We start from the raw sequence: 12,840 nt of genomic DNA, 5'->3' as shown, positions 1-12,840 counted from the left end.
ATTCGGCCCCCTTCACTTGTAAAGTGGGAATGTTACTGCTAGCCTCCCTCCAGGGTGGGCTTCATAATCACGGGCCAGGCTAAGCATAGAGAAAGGCTGGAAAAATCCCCTTAAGCAAAGGATGCCAAGACTTTCAGACCAGCCTGAATTTTAGGCCTGAAATGTAGGAAATTTTAAGAGGTGAGCCCTGCTGGTTACACCATTGGACTTCTCTGGTCCAATCTGCTCCAATCAGCCTTCCCTAAAAGCTCCGTGGGAGGGGATCCATGGAGGAACGGAAGGGCTACCTTAAGAACCTCCATGTCCAATTTGAAAGTTTCTTTTTCCAAACTAGGTCCATCCACCCTTCCCCCAACCCCGGAGCCTTTTAGGGCAAAGATCTCAATTCCCCTCAGCTAAGGCCCCCCAAGACCTTACGCTAGTGTGACCTTACCCAGGCCAGTAATAACCCTGAAGGACACCCACCCCGACTGCCCAAGATGCCCATGGCCACCAGCTATGGGGTAGAGGCTCCGTGTCACTTGGAGCTTCTCAAAGACTGTTCTAACCACGACCCACAGGAGGATGACCCTTGAGGGCAAAGGAGATGGGGAGATAAATAGATACACGGGGATCCTAACCATCAGGCTTTGCCATCATTGCTACTTTTGGCCCTTCTGAAAGTGGGAAGCCATATGCCCTTGGTCACCCAGTCTAAGCAAGATGTGCACGTGGTCCCTGCAGCATGGTCCTATGACTCACAGCACATATATCCCAAATTCATTATGGTTGTACCATAGCATCACCTCACAGAAGCATCACCTTACAGAAGCATCACCACAGCAACATTTACAAGTCATTGTGGCAGCAAAGCACCCTCACCACTGTTGAGCCATGCCCAGTGAGGCCTAAACAAGGTGAGAGGGTTCTGAGTCGCTGGAAGGCTCCCCAGGATTAAAATCCCCTTCTCTGTAGCTTAACTATAATAGCACCTCCAGTCAGGGCTAACCTTGTTCAAAGTTACACCCGCTACACAAGGAGTGCAGGGGATCTCTGTTCCAAAGTAGTTTACAAACGTGCAGGTGCTCAGCTGGAAGAGAAGTTCCCTGAGCAAAGAAGTTTCATGAAGCCCCTCGACTGAGGCTTCCTCCAGCTCCTGGCCAGGCACTGCCACTGAGCAGGTCCTAGGCCTGTCCCAGCCAAGTGGCTGGCAAGGGAGATGGTTACTCCAAGTTTGAGAAGGAAGGGACCAATGCCTCCTTGCCCCGCCCCATCTTCAAATGCCGCTGAGGGTACCTAGTGATGAACTTCCAAGTCTGAGGAACCTCCAAACTCATTTGGTGAACTTCCAAAATAAAAATTTCACTCAGCCACCCATGTGATCATAAAGAATAAATGAGTATCTCGGCCACTGTGTTTTCAAGTTAATTTCACAAGCCCCTAGGAACAAGATGCACCCGCACCAGGACAACCAGGGCTGCGCAAACAGCACCCACACCTTAGAAGCTCTTGGGCCCTCCATGGGTAGGGGCTGCCTCAGAAGGGGGAAGGCATCTTGAAGGCGTCCTGGACCCTCTCTGGGACCCCTGCCCGCCCCAAATCCCCGCCCCAGCTCCCATGTGCTCACAGCTCGGCTCTCGGCCACACCGACACCCATGAGAAGGACCTGAGCCCATATCAGCTCAAGACATGATGGCCGAAGAACAAGAAGGCCCATTTATATCCAGCTGAATGGAATGAACACCTGCTGTGCCTTGGATGTGGAGGCCGTGGTAAGAACAGTGGCCCCTTCAGGTCACCTTTCCTGACCAGCTATTTACAAACCCCACGTCTCTACAAGACAGGGTGGGTGGAGAACCCACCTCCATTGCCCCAACCTTACAAACGGAGCCCCTCACCTTCCCCAACCCTTCTCCTGCCCTCCCATGGTGGCCATTCATGGCTCACTGGGCCATGTCCCGGGTGCTCCAGGAAGAGACCCGTCGGTCGGTCTGATATTGGAGGCAGGCGGTGGGGGGAGGGGGCTTTCGGAATCATCTGGGGCTCAGGCCCTGCTCCCCATCAGCCACACTGAGTTCTCGTCTCCACGCTCAGCAGGAAAGACTGGGAAGGACGCACACAAACGTCTCTGGGAAGAAGGGCGGGTGAGGCCACTGAGACGTGAAGGGCAGCGGCCACCCTGGGTTTGGCCACGTTGCTGGAGAAAAGGGTGAGAAGACTCGAGGCCGGTTAACTGTCCGCTCCCTTCCTCCAGCCTCCCTCACCGTCCACCCACAACAGGCAGATCCCCTCCTCAGAAAAGTGCATCCCCGTGAACTTGGCCTTGCCCACTTTTACCACATCTCTCTGAGAAACTTCCCCAAGAGCTGAGTTATGAGGCCACTCGGGAGGGTAAGGGCTGCGTGTCAGCTGTGAGCACAGGCAAGGAGGGAGGCCTTCTTGCTGCTTCACTCCAGGGTGGCCTGGACCCTCCGTTTTTCATTCCAATCCCGAGGGGGAGGAGCTCGGAATCGTCTACTCCAGGCACATCAAGAGCCCCATCCCTCGGGTAAGGCCGCCACTGACTAGCCCCAGAAATCCCCTTCTACGGGAGCCACGTAGGACACACCGGTCCCGGTGTGGCTTACCCAGAACCGTGGCCACAGGCCTTTGTCTGACCCCAAAGATGAGCTGGGGGAGGGCAGTGCTCCAAGCAGCAGAGAGAAGCACACGCTGCTGCTGACCACAATTCTCCCGAACTGCATCAGGCACCCACGACCTAAGCGTGCGGGCGAACGCCGACCCTACGACCGGGTCCAAGGGCCTGGGCCTCCCAAACGTGCCCACCACCCCCGACTGTCCCGTCTCAGGAGGATTTCATGCCCACCCTGTCCTCGACGTTCACCGAGGTGCCCTCACTCACCATCACCGGTGAGGTTTCTGGGGTCCGGAGCAGGCTGCAGGCCGCAGGCCACAAGCACGCACACTGAAGAAAGCGGGAGAAAGACCTCCACTTGCTGCCAACGCATCTCATTCGCCCAGGAAGTCTCGAGGGCCAAGCCCGAAGTCAACCCCAGTGGGGGAGCAGCCGATGGGACCGCAGAGTGTGACTCGAGGCCAACACGAGCTTTCTCTCCAGTTCGGCCTCCAGAACAGAACACACCCGTCTGGTGGGAAGAACGGCCTCGTTGATCCCACGGCCTCGGAGCGTGGTGTCAGCTCCTCGTGACTGCAAACGAGCCTCCACAGAACACAATGATGCTCATCTCTCTGGGGCCTTCATCAGCCCTCATCGCACGTGAACGAAACCTCTGCCTCTGGAGGGAGAGTCCGAGTACTCTCCACTCCCTCCCACAGGAGACTGTCACTCTGGAGGGTCTGGCTCTGGCTGCAAGTGCCATTCCACTGCTACCAAAAACCCGTGTCCGTACCTGCTACAGAACAGAACACATACCTGCTACGCCGGAGGTCCTGCACTGCCATTCCTCTGCTCTACTGTATCAGACTATGACTAACTACAGGACTAGCATTGCTCCGGAAAAAGGAGACGCGTGCCAGGAAACAGCATTTCATAGGTGCTTCACTCCTGGATGCCGCAACGCTCCAAAGGACAACCAGCCTTGCAATCCACAGCTGGGAAGGGTGGCCAGAGCAGCCCGTTCTCCGAACAGCCAGCACCCAGACGCTGGGCCGTCGGAAGCATACTGTTTCCTCTCACCTCCCTCGGCACTGGGAGCGGAAGCGCCCCGTTCCCACCGACGTGGTACCACACGCGAGCCGCCTGGGTTCACTTACATCTCTCACTGTCGTTCTGGTTGGCAATGGCCTCCTCCGGGGCGACCGACTTTGGCTTTTTGTCCTGACTTCCTTTCAGCCTTTCCCAGTCAGCGGGGCTGAATTTGCGCACCTCGGAGTCTTTGGTCGTGGGGTGGCCACCTTCTCGCTCTTTCATCTCCAACTCTGAGAAGCGCATCACTGCACGCTACAAAGAGAACGGAGATGGAAAAAAGACACACCTTACCACCAAAGCTATTTCACTGCCCTTACCTTAAAGGAAGGTATCTTCAAAGAAAAGTTTGCCCAAAACCAACCACAATTTATGATACAACTGAGATATTTTAAAATTGAACGATAAAAATGTAAGAGTGTCTATGTGTAACTAGTCACACACTCTTTATTCGTAAAGCCATATGTATGTAGAGATATATGTGGTGTGTATGTAAAGCCATACATACACTGTGGCATACAGACAGACATTCTCTTTCGAAGGTAAATAAAACAAAACAAAAACACAACGCAAAGAAAGCGAAACAAAAACACAACAGAAAAGAAAACAAATGCACAGTGAATAAAGACGACCATGGCCCACAAACTTCCCTTTGTATATTTGGAAATGAAATTTAACTCAAAAGGTTTATGGAAGATTCTAGTAATAAAAATTTGAAGAACTGACCTCACAGTAAGCAGCGGGTAGACATAAAATACTGTCCTCTTGTAATCCTTCCATCTATGTAATTAAAATGGGCACTCAATGGATCATTTAGATAACTTCAGCCATTTTTATAAGCATAAACCAATATTTTTCTTAACATTGCAAAACAATTTGTCTTTGTGTTTTAATTAAAAGTAAAATATCTTAAGGAAATTCCTATACAACATCTATCATTCACTAGCAAGTTAAATACATACTCTATCCCTTTAAGCAAGGTTTGTGTTTTTGTTTTGTTTGTTTGTTTGTTTTTTGGGTGGAAAAAAAAATTGCATGAATCTCACAGACATGCGGCCGCTACACACCTCCACCAAGTATCACGTAAGGCATTCTAAGCAGCGCTTTTAGGTATATTTGTTAACGTACAGTAACGGCAGAGAAATCAAAGCGATTGATAGGTAAATGTCATGCAGTCTTTTAGACATCCTTCGCAATAATTAAAACTTCCGTTATCAGCATTCGAGTGGAGTTCGCTTAAAATCTACAGAATAACTTAAAGTATCCACTTACGTCCCCTTACTGGACACATTTCAAACATTTAAATTATCCTAAGCTTCATTAACCAAATCAGCCCAGTGTCCTGCCCTATCATACCCCCGGCCCCCTCCTCTTCACACATTAAAAAAACCTGACAACTGGTCAGGCTCCTGAAATTCGGGTGGGGGGGGCTCACCTGCAATGCCCGCTCCTCCCGGCTGAGCTGACGGGAGTCTGCGTACAGTCCGGTAGCGACACACTTGAACCGGTCACCCACGTAACCAGCGGAGTTGGCGATTCTCTTTGCCAGCTTAGATGGCTTCGGTTTCAGAACTTTGCCATCGGTTGATCCTGCCTCGTCAGCTCCGTCTTTGGTGTAGGTGGGGGTGATGTCCACACTCGGTGGGGCACTGCCCACGCAAAATGGTTTGGGATCCTCTTGGGTTTTCCCGAACGTGACCGCAGAGCCGTCGCTCCCCAGGGTCGGCTCCAGGAATGGAGTCAAGACCGGCGTCGCCAGGTTCTCCTTGTTGGTTACCGCTGGAACATTCTCCTTGCTTAAGCCGGAAACTGGCTGGCCCGGAGCCTGTTTGAAAGTATACGCTTCGTGGAAGTCACTGATGCACCCCAACTCCTCTCTCAGGGCAATGAAATCCCGGTGTGGCTGTAGGGCCATATTTTACTTTTTTATTTTTAATATACGTTCACATGTTTCCATAAAGGATCCAAGGTGGCCCATAACGTAAGGACACACAATAATAGCTTTAAAAAAACATGAAAAAAAAAAAAAAAAGGAAATCATGATCCTGGAAATGGGTTGCATCCTTTTAAGGGGTGAGAATAACAGAATGAGTGAGCCAAAGATTTGGGAAAGGATCTCACATTTCCAAACGTCCAAATCTTAAAATTGCACCAAGTGGGAATGTAGCTGTGGCAGTATTAACCTGAGAGAGCTCTATGATCGTTGTCTTTACTCATCACTTGGTTGCAAGGTTCTAAATGACAGGGTAAGTGAAGGAGGGCAAGTAGACAGATAAGAGTCATTTCCTGATTCTCAAAAGAAGGGGCATCACCTAGGGAAGGGCACTCCAAAATCCTACAGGAATCCTCTTCATATACTAAATTTTCTAGGTGGCAAAAGTATCTCCTTTGACCCTAGCAGCCAGATGGAACTTAGAAAAGTAGTGAAAAGCTACTCAACTGAATGCAAGTCATATGACTAGGAGCATGTCAGTGAAAAGTTCAAGGGAAGATGCTGTGGAAGAGCAGTTCACCTTGTGGTTGAGCATCCTCAGAACGTGCAATGGGAGGTGCAGCACCTGCTCTGTCTCACAGGGACCCTCCAACCTCTAAACGCATCTTTCCTGGGAAGCTGAATTCAAAAAGTCAATTTTAAAAAAAGAAAGGGCTTCCCTGGTGGCGCAGTGGTTGAGAGTCCGCCTGCCGATGCAGGGGACACGGGTTCGTGCCCCGGCCCGGGAAGATCCCACATGCCGCGGAGCGGCTGGGCCCGTGAGCCACAGCCACCGAGCCTGCGCGTCCGGAGCCTGTGCTCCGCAATGGGAGAGGCCACAACAGTGAGAGGCCCGCGTACCACAAAAAATAAAAAAATAAATAAATAAATTTAAAAAAGATAAAAGTCTCTAGTAGAGAAATTGTATCAGAGCCTAGTATTAAGAGCTGTAGAGCCACAAGTTTCCCATGATACGGCCTTAGCAGAGGCTGTTAAGGCAGTGACAGAAAATTTGTACCGAGGGAAATAGCAGAAGAGTTTGCCTACAATTCACGAAAAGGATCCCTGCACTTGGCCTGAAGGAAATCAGCAAAATTTGTAACAGCTTGTGTATTTGTATGCGGGATGGAGAACGAGTTTAATTTTTTAATTTCTCTGAATTATCACGTAAGATTCAGAAGATGCTCTCTCTGCCTAGAAGCCACCCCACTGGGATAACTATGCCTAAGGAGTGCCTTTGCCTATGACTCCTACTTGCTAACAGACTGGCAGCCTGGCCCCAGGGCCTGGTCGCTGCTCCCAGTGCAATGGTGGATATGGTGTCAACGGTTGCAAAATCAAAGCCCCTTACATCCTCTCCATGCCTCGGTCCCACCCCCCACCCCACTCACCATTGATGTTCAGGAAGGGGAAGGTGTCCTGGATGGGAACGTGGTGCTGTGACTGGTCCAGCTCACCTTCCTCATCTTCTTCATCCACACCATTATCTTTCTCATCCCAAGGAGCAGATCCAGTGGATCCTACCCGAGAAACACACACACACACACACAAAGGTCAAAAGTGAGGCGCTCACGTTGCACTGTCATCCCTGCAGCTGACCCACTGTTCAAGCTAGGCACTGCCAGCACAGAGGTTCCTTGGGTTCAGTGTGCACCCTCAATGCCAAAGAGTGGGAACCAAGGGTGTTCACCCCACTCCCAGCTCCTCCTACGGAGCCCCAGTGCAAGCTCTCATCCCCTCCCCTATCCAGGAGCTGCAGAGCGTACTCCCTTCTCCTAGAAACCTTTTAATTCCTACTCTAAACCCCTTTCTACACATTCGCATCCCTTCTAAGGACCCAAGGAGCACAGCTTCTCTCCTTTGTAAGCTTACTGTGAAGACAGACCCTTCCCTCATGGCAGAGCCTCACTAGATTCACTGGAGGTCAAGTCTAAATTATCTGGCTCTTAGTCGGAACTGGCTCAACATTGAGTAAATATAGGGATCAGGTGGTATTCTCCTAGGAAAAATACCATACAAATTAAATGATCACTTACCCATCATTTATAAAGAGAACTTAATAGCCTTCATAATGTCATGGCAATTGATTCTTAGAACAGCCTTTGAAATACGCAGGAAAGATGAGAACCCAGATTTTATAGTGGAAGAAGCTGAGGCTCAAAACGTTGAATGACTTGATTCAATGTCCCACAAGTAGTGAAATGGAAAGACCGAGGTTTATAACTCAGACCTTCTAAGTTTTAAGCCCTCCTTCTTCTAAACTACCTGGCCTCTCTTCTCAGTGTTGAGTCCCAAGAGAAGTTATTTTTTATAGAACTCAATACCCCCTCTTCTTTCTAATGCTTTACTGTTCCACTGGGTGGGCAGGAAGACTGTGCTGAGTTTATATCTTTTGTTCTCTGGGTTCTTTCTAGGGACAGCATTTCTTGCTTTATTTACCAGTCTTCAACTTTGTAAGCGAGGCGACTTTCAAGTCGACTATCGATCGCTTTAAGGGTCCAGCCGGGAACCTGGCACACTGTCCACCTTCTCCCCAGCAGCTGGGGCCTCACCTGGGTTAATGACAGAGCCCTGGGGCTGGGGGATGTCACACACTTGATATATCTTCACTGGGTTCATGGGCACCTCCTTGGTGCCGTCGTACATCAGGTTGAATTCCCTGCTCTTGTTGAGCGCACAGCGGAGCTGGGCCTTCCATTTAGCTGGGTCGGGGTCGTCCACCCCTTCCTGGTACTTCCCCTGTCTCCACAGCCCAGGCCTGAGGGATAGGAAACTGCAGTGAGTGCCTACTTGTTGCTCAGAAACACTGGAAAGTGTGCCCGCCCTCCCTCATACAGACACAGATACACACAGCCCTGCCTGACCGCCCCATCACCCCAACTCCAATTTACAGAGACTGCAGCAGAAAACACCATGCTGGGGACCAGGCAAGGCAGGGCCTGAGACAAATTAAGCCAAATGCAAATACAGTATTTTAAAAAGAGGAGCCTCATCTTAAGTGCTTGTGCCAGCATCATCTGTCAAGACTACAATGGCCTTAATGAAGGGTTAAAAATAAAGAAAAATCTGGAACACGTATACACCAAAATACTAATGGTAACTTTTGGATAGCAAGATTTCAGGTAATTTTGTTTTGTTTGGCTTGCCTTATTTGTTTTTCACATGAATTGCTTATATAATAAGAAGAGAAAGGGAGGTGGCGTATGATATGAAGAATTTAGGCTTGCAGTTCCCTCTCCCTTCAGTCTTTAACCTGATGCACAAATAACTGTTGAAACCAAGTACCTTTAGGAGTAGCAGCCCATAGGAGGGCAGGAAGCACGCTCTGGGGGTTCAGCTGGCCTCAGTGCGAGGCTGAGGGCCTCAAGTCCTAATAAACTCACACCACCTGCCTTTCCCTGCTTCCTCAAACTCCCACATTGGGAACATTTTGCTGGGAACACCAGTGGCTGGTGGCCTGGGCCAAAACCAGTGTGGCCCCGCCTCTCTGGTTTTCAATTTCCAGGTCTAACAGGCATCTATGTGTCTGTTCACGGGATATCAGCCCTTCCCCACTGTTAACGTATCTCAGATGTCTACACTTTCTTCAGGGCTGTGACGTATGTGCTGGTGCAGAAAAGGGGGATGTCTTTTGCAGAGGACTCAAGATCAAGAGAACGAGATGGACCAGCCAGACTGCTCCCACTCGATGTCAGGAAGATAAGGTGGCCATGTAGTTAGAATTCTGCAGGGAAACATAGTCTATAGAGTCTATGGGTTTGCAGATCCACAACTTTTATTTTTTCAGTAATGCCAACCAAGCTCATAAGAGACTGACATATAATCCAGAATGCCAGTCTACTCATTTTCAATGGGGGATAAAGCTGGTCAGTGACCAGCATGGTTAAGTCCAATAACCTGGACATAACCATGTATGATCTCAACCAGTAACTCCTGTGTCTGGTTTCTAATGACAATTCCAAGAACATAAGACCCACTCAACATTTAAATCCAAATTTTCAGATGATTCCAAAGCTAAATGGAAATGATTTGATATTGAACTCTAAATCTGCATTATCTAGACTATCTCTTACCCAGTTGGGTAACCCAGAAGCGACAGTAAAAGGCTCCTGCTTTCCCAAAAATCACAGGGCGTAAAGATGAAAAGCACTGGAAAGGCAAGACCCCCAGTGAATTTGCAAAGCTGCTCTTGTGTCTTTGTCTTTTTGACCTTGAAGCCAGGAGAAATTCTAAAAATACAAATGTATTAATTTTTAAAACTTGACTTTACTGACTATTGTTCAGATCCCCAAGCCTACAAAAATAATTTTATTTTTTTAAAAATGCTCCCTCTTCAGACTATACTACAAAGCTACAGTAATCAAGACAGTGTGGTACTGGCACAAAAACAGAAAGATAGATCAATGGAACAGGATAGAAAGCCCAGAGATAAACCCACGCACATATGCTCAACTTATCTTTGATAAAGGAGGCAGGAATGTACAGTGGAGAAAGGAAAGCCTCTTCAATAAGTGGTGCTGGGAAAACTGGACAGGGACATGTAGAAGTATGAGACTAGATCATTCCCTAATACAATACACAAAAATAAGCTCAAAATGGATTAAAGACCTAAATATAAGGCCAGAAACTATCAAATTCTTAGAGGAAAACATAGGCAGAACACTCTATGACATAAATCACAGCAAGATCCTTTTGGACCCACCTCCTAGACAAATGGAAATAAAAACAAAGATAAAGAAATGGGACCTAATGAAACTTCAAAGCTTTTGCACAGCAAAGGAAACCATAAACAAGACCAAAAGACAACCCTCAGAATGGGAGAAAATATTTGCAAATGAAGCAACGGACAAAGGATTAATCTCCAAAATTTATAAACAGCTCATGCAGCTCAATAGCAAAAAAACAAACAACCCAATCCAAAAATGGGCAGAAGACTTAAATAGGCATTTCTCCAAAGAAGATATACAGACTGCCAACAAACACATGAAAGAATGCTCAACATCATTAATTATTAGAGAAATGCAAATCAAAACTACAATGAGATATCATCTCACACCAGTCAGAATGGCCATCATCAAGAAATCTAGAAACAATAAATGCTGGAGAGGGTGTGGAGAAAAGGGAACACTCTTGCACTGCTGGTGGGAATGTGAATTGGTACAGCCACTATGGAGAACGGTATGGAGGTTCCTTAAAAAACTACAAATAGAACTACCATATGACCCAGCAATCCCACTACTGGGCATATACCCTGAGAAAACCATAATTCAAAAAGAGACATGTACCAAAATGTTCATTGCAGCTCTATTCACAATAGCCCGGAGCTGGAAACAACCTAAGTGTCCATCATCGGATGAATGGATAAAGAAGATGTGGCACATATATACAACAGAATATTACTCAGCCATAAAAAGAAACGAAACAGAGCTATTTTTAATGAGGTGGATAGACCTAGAGTCTGTCATACAGTGTGAAGTAAGTCAGAAAGACAAACACAAATACCGTATGCTAACACATATATACGGAATTAAAAAAAAATAAAAATGTCATGAAAAACCTAGGGGTAAAACGGGAATAAAGACACAGACCTACTTGAGAATGGACTTGAGGATATGGGGAGGGGGAAGGGTAAGCTGTGACAAAGCGAAAGAGAGGCATGGACATATATACACTACCAAACGTCAGGTAGATAGATAGTGGGAAGCAGCCGCAGAGCACAGGGAGATCAGCTCGGTGCTTTGTGACCGCCTGGAGGGGTGGGATGGGGAGGGTGGGAGGGAGGGAGATGCATGAGGGAAGGGATGTGGGAACAGATGTATATGTATGACTGATTCACTTTGTTATAAAGCAGAAACTAATTAAAAAAATGAATAAATAAACTTAAAAAAAAATGGATAACCAGTGGACCTACTATATAGCACAGGGGACTCTGCTCAATGTTATGTGGCAGCCTGGATGGGAGGGGAGTTTGGGGGAGAATGGGTACATGCATATGTATAGCCGAGTCCCTTTGCTGTGCATCTGAAACTATCACAACATTGTTAATCGGCTATACTCCAATATAAAATAAAAAGTAAAAAAAAAAAACAAAAAAAAAAAAAAAAGAGACATGTACCAAAATGTTCATTGCAGCTCTATTCACAATAGCCCGGAGATGGAAATAACCTAAGTGTCCATCATCGGATGAATGGATAAAGAAGATGTGGCACATATATACAACGGAATATTACTCAGCCATAAAAAGAAACGAAACTGAGCTATTTGTAATGAGGTGGATAGACCTAGAGTCTGTCATACAGTGTGAAGTAAGTCAGAAAGAGAAAGACAAATACCGTATGCTAACACATATATATGGAATTTTTAAAAAATGTCATGAAGAACCTAGGGGTAAAATGGGAATAAAGACACAAACCTACTTGAGAATGGACTTGAGGATATGGGGAGGGGGAAGGGTAAGCTGTGACAAAGCGAAAGAGAGGCATGGACATATATACACTACCAAATGTAAGGTAGATAGATAGTGGGAAGCAGCCGCAGAGCACAGGGAGATCAGCTCGGTGCTTTGTGACGGCCTGGAGGGGTGGGATGGGGAGGGTGGGAGGGAGGGAGATGCATGAGGGAAGGGATGTGGGAACAGATGTATATGTATAACTGATTCACTTTGTTATAAAGCAGAAACTAATAAAAAATAAATAAATAAATAAAATACAAAAAATACAAAAATAAAAATGCTCCCTGCCTCAAAGGAGTTTACAATCCCTTAAAGGAGACAGATGAGTCAATAGATCAGAAATAGAGATACTATGTGAACACCAGTAAAACTGCCTAATCCATAAAGAGTCGGGGGGTAGGTATGGTTGGCCAAGTTTATCAGAATTTATGATTCTAGGGCTGAATCTTGAACATGGGTAGAAGTTAACCAGGTGAGAAGCGTGGGTCACGATACTCTAAGCAGAAGAAGCTTTATGGGCAAAGGCAGAGGCTGAAAAGCACAGTGCTTTGGGGACCTACAAGCAGTTCAGCTTGCGTGGAGGCAGCATGAGATGAAAGTCTGGGCTTGTAAGTAGGAACCATGCCAAGGAGTTTGGACCTGATTCTTAGAACACTGAGAACCACTGAGAGATTTAAGCAGGTTGTGATGGGATCAGATTTAAGTTTTAGAAAGAACCCTCTAGCTGCAGGA

The 12,840-nt window shown here is 47.3% G+C and overlaps 1 protein-coding gene across 2 annotated transcripts; it reads right to left on the bottom strand.

Annotated features, from left to right (window-relative positions):
• Positions 1–3,193: 3,193 nt before the first annotated feature.
• Positions 3,194–5,625, bottom strand: LOC308611541 (BCL-6 corepressor-like). 2 transcript variants are annotated; one of them, XM_081260269.1, is made up of 3 exons: positions 5,121–5,625; positions 3,754–3,940; positions 3,194–3,392 (listed from the first exon to the last, which is right to left on the bottom strand). In XM_081260269.1, the coding sequence occupies exons 1-3, from the start codon at positions 5,598–5,600 to the stop codon at positions 3,367–3,369; spliced, it is 693 nt and encodes a 230-aa protein (XP_081116395.1). In that variant the 5' UTR covers positions 5,601–5,625; the 3' UTR covers positions 3,194–3,366. The 2 variants fall into 2 exon arrangements, with proteins under 2 accessions (XP_081116395.1, XP_081116396.1); XM_081260270.1 differs by having other exon boundaries at positions 3,194–3,389.
• Between the last annotated feature and the right edge of the window lie 7,215 nt (positions 5,626–12,840).

This window comes from Mesoplodon bidens (assembly GCF_964165515.1).
Source record: "Mesoplodon bidens genome assembly, contig: HAP1_SCAFFOLD_685, whole genome shotgun sequence".
NCBI lineage: Eukaryota > Metazoa > Chordata > Mammalia > Artiodactyla > Ziphiidae > Mesoplodon > Mesoplodon bidens.
This window is presented reverse-complemented; position numbering and strand designations above follow the sequence as displayed.

Excerpts from the sequence above, each read along its gene's own strand:
- LOC308611541 (XM_081260269.1), bottom strand. The coding sequence starts at position 5,600 with ATGGCCCTACAGCCACACCGGGATTTCATTGCCCTGAGAGAGGAGTTG. Across the intron at positions 3,941-5,120 it reads GGGAGGAGCGGGCATTGCAG|CGTGCAGTGATGCGCTTCTC; the intron begins GTGAGCCCCCCC and ends TTCTCTTTGTAG. Across the intron at positions 3,393-3,753 it reads CCAGAACGACAGTGAGAGAT|CAGGTACGGACACGGGTTTT; the intron begins GTAAGTGAACCC and ends TCTGTTCTGTAG.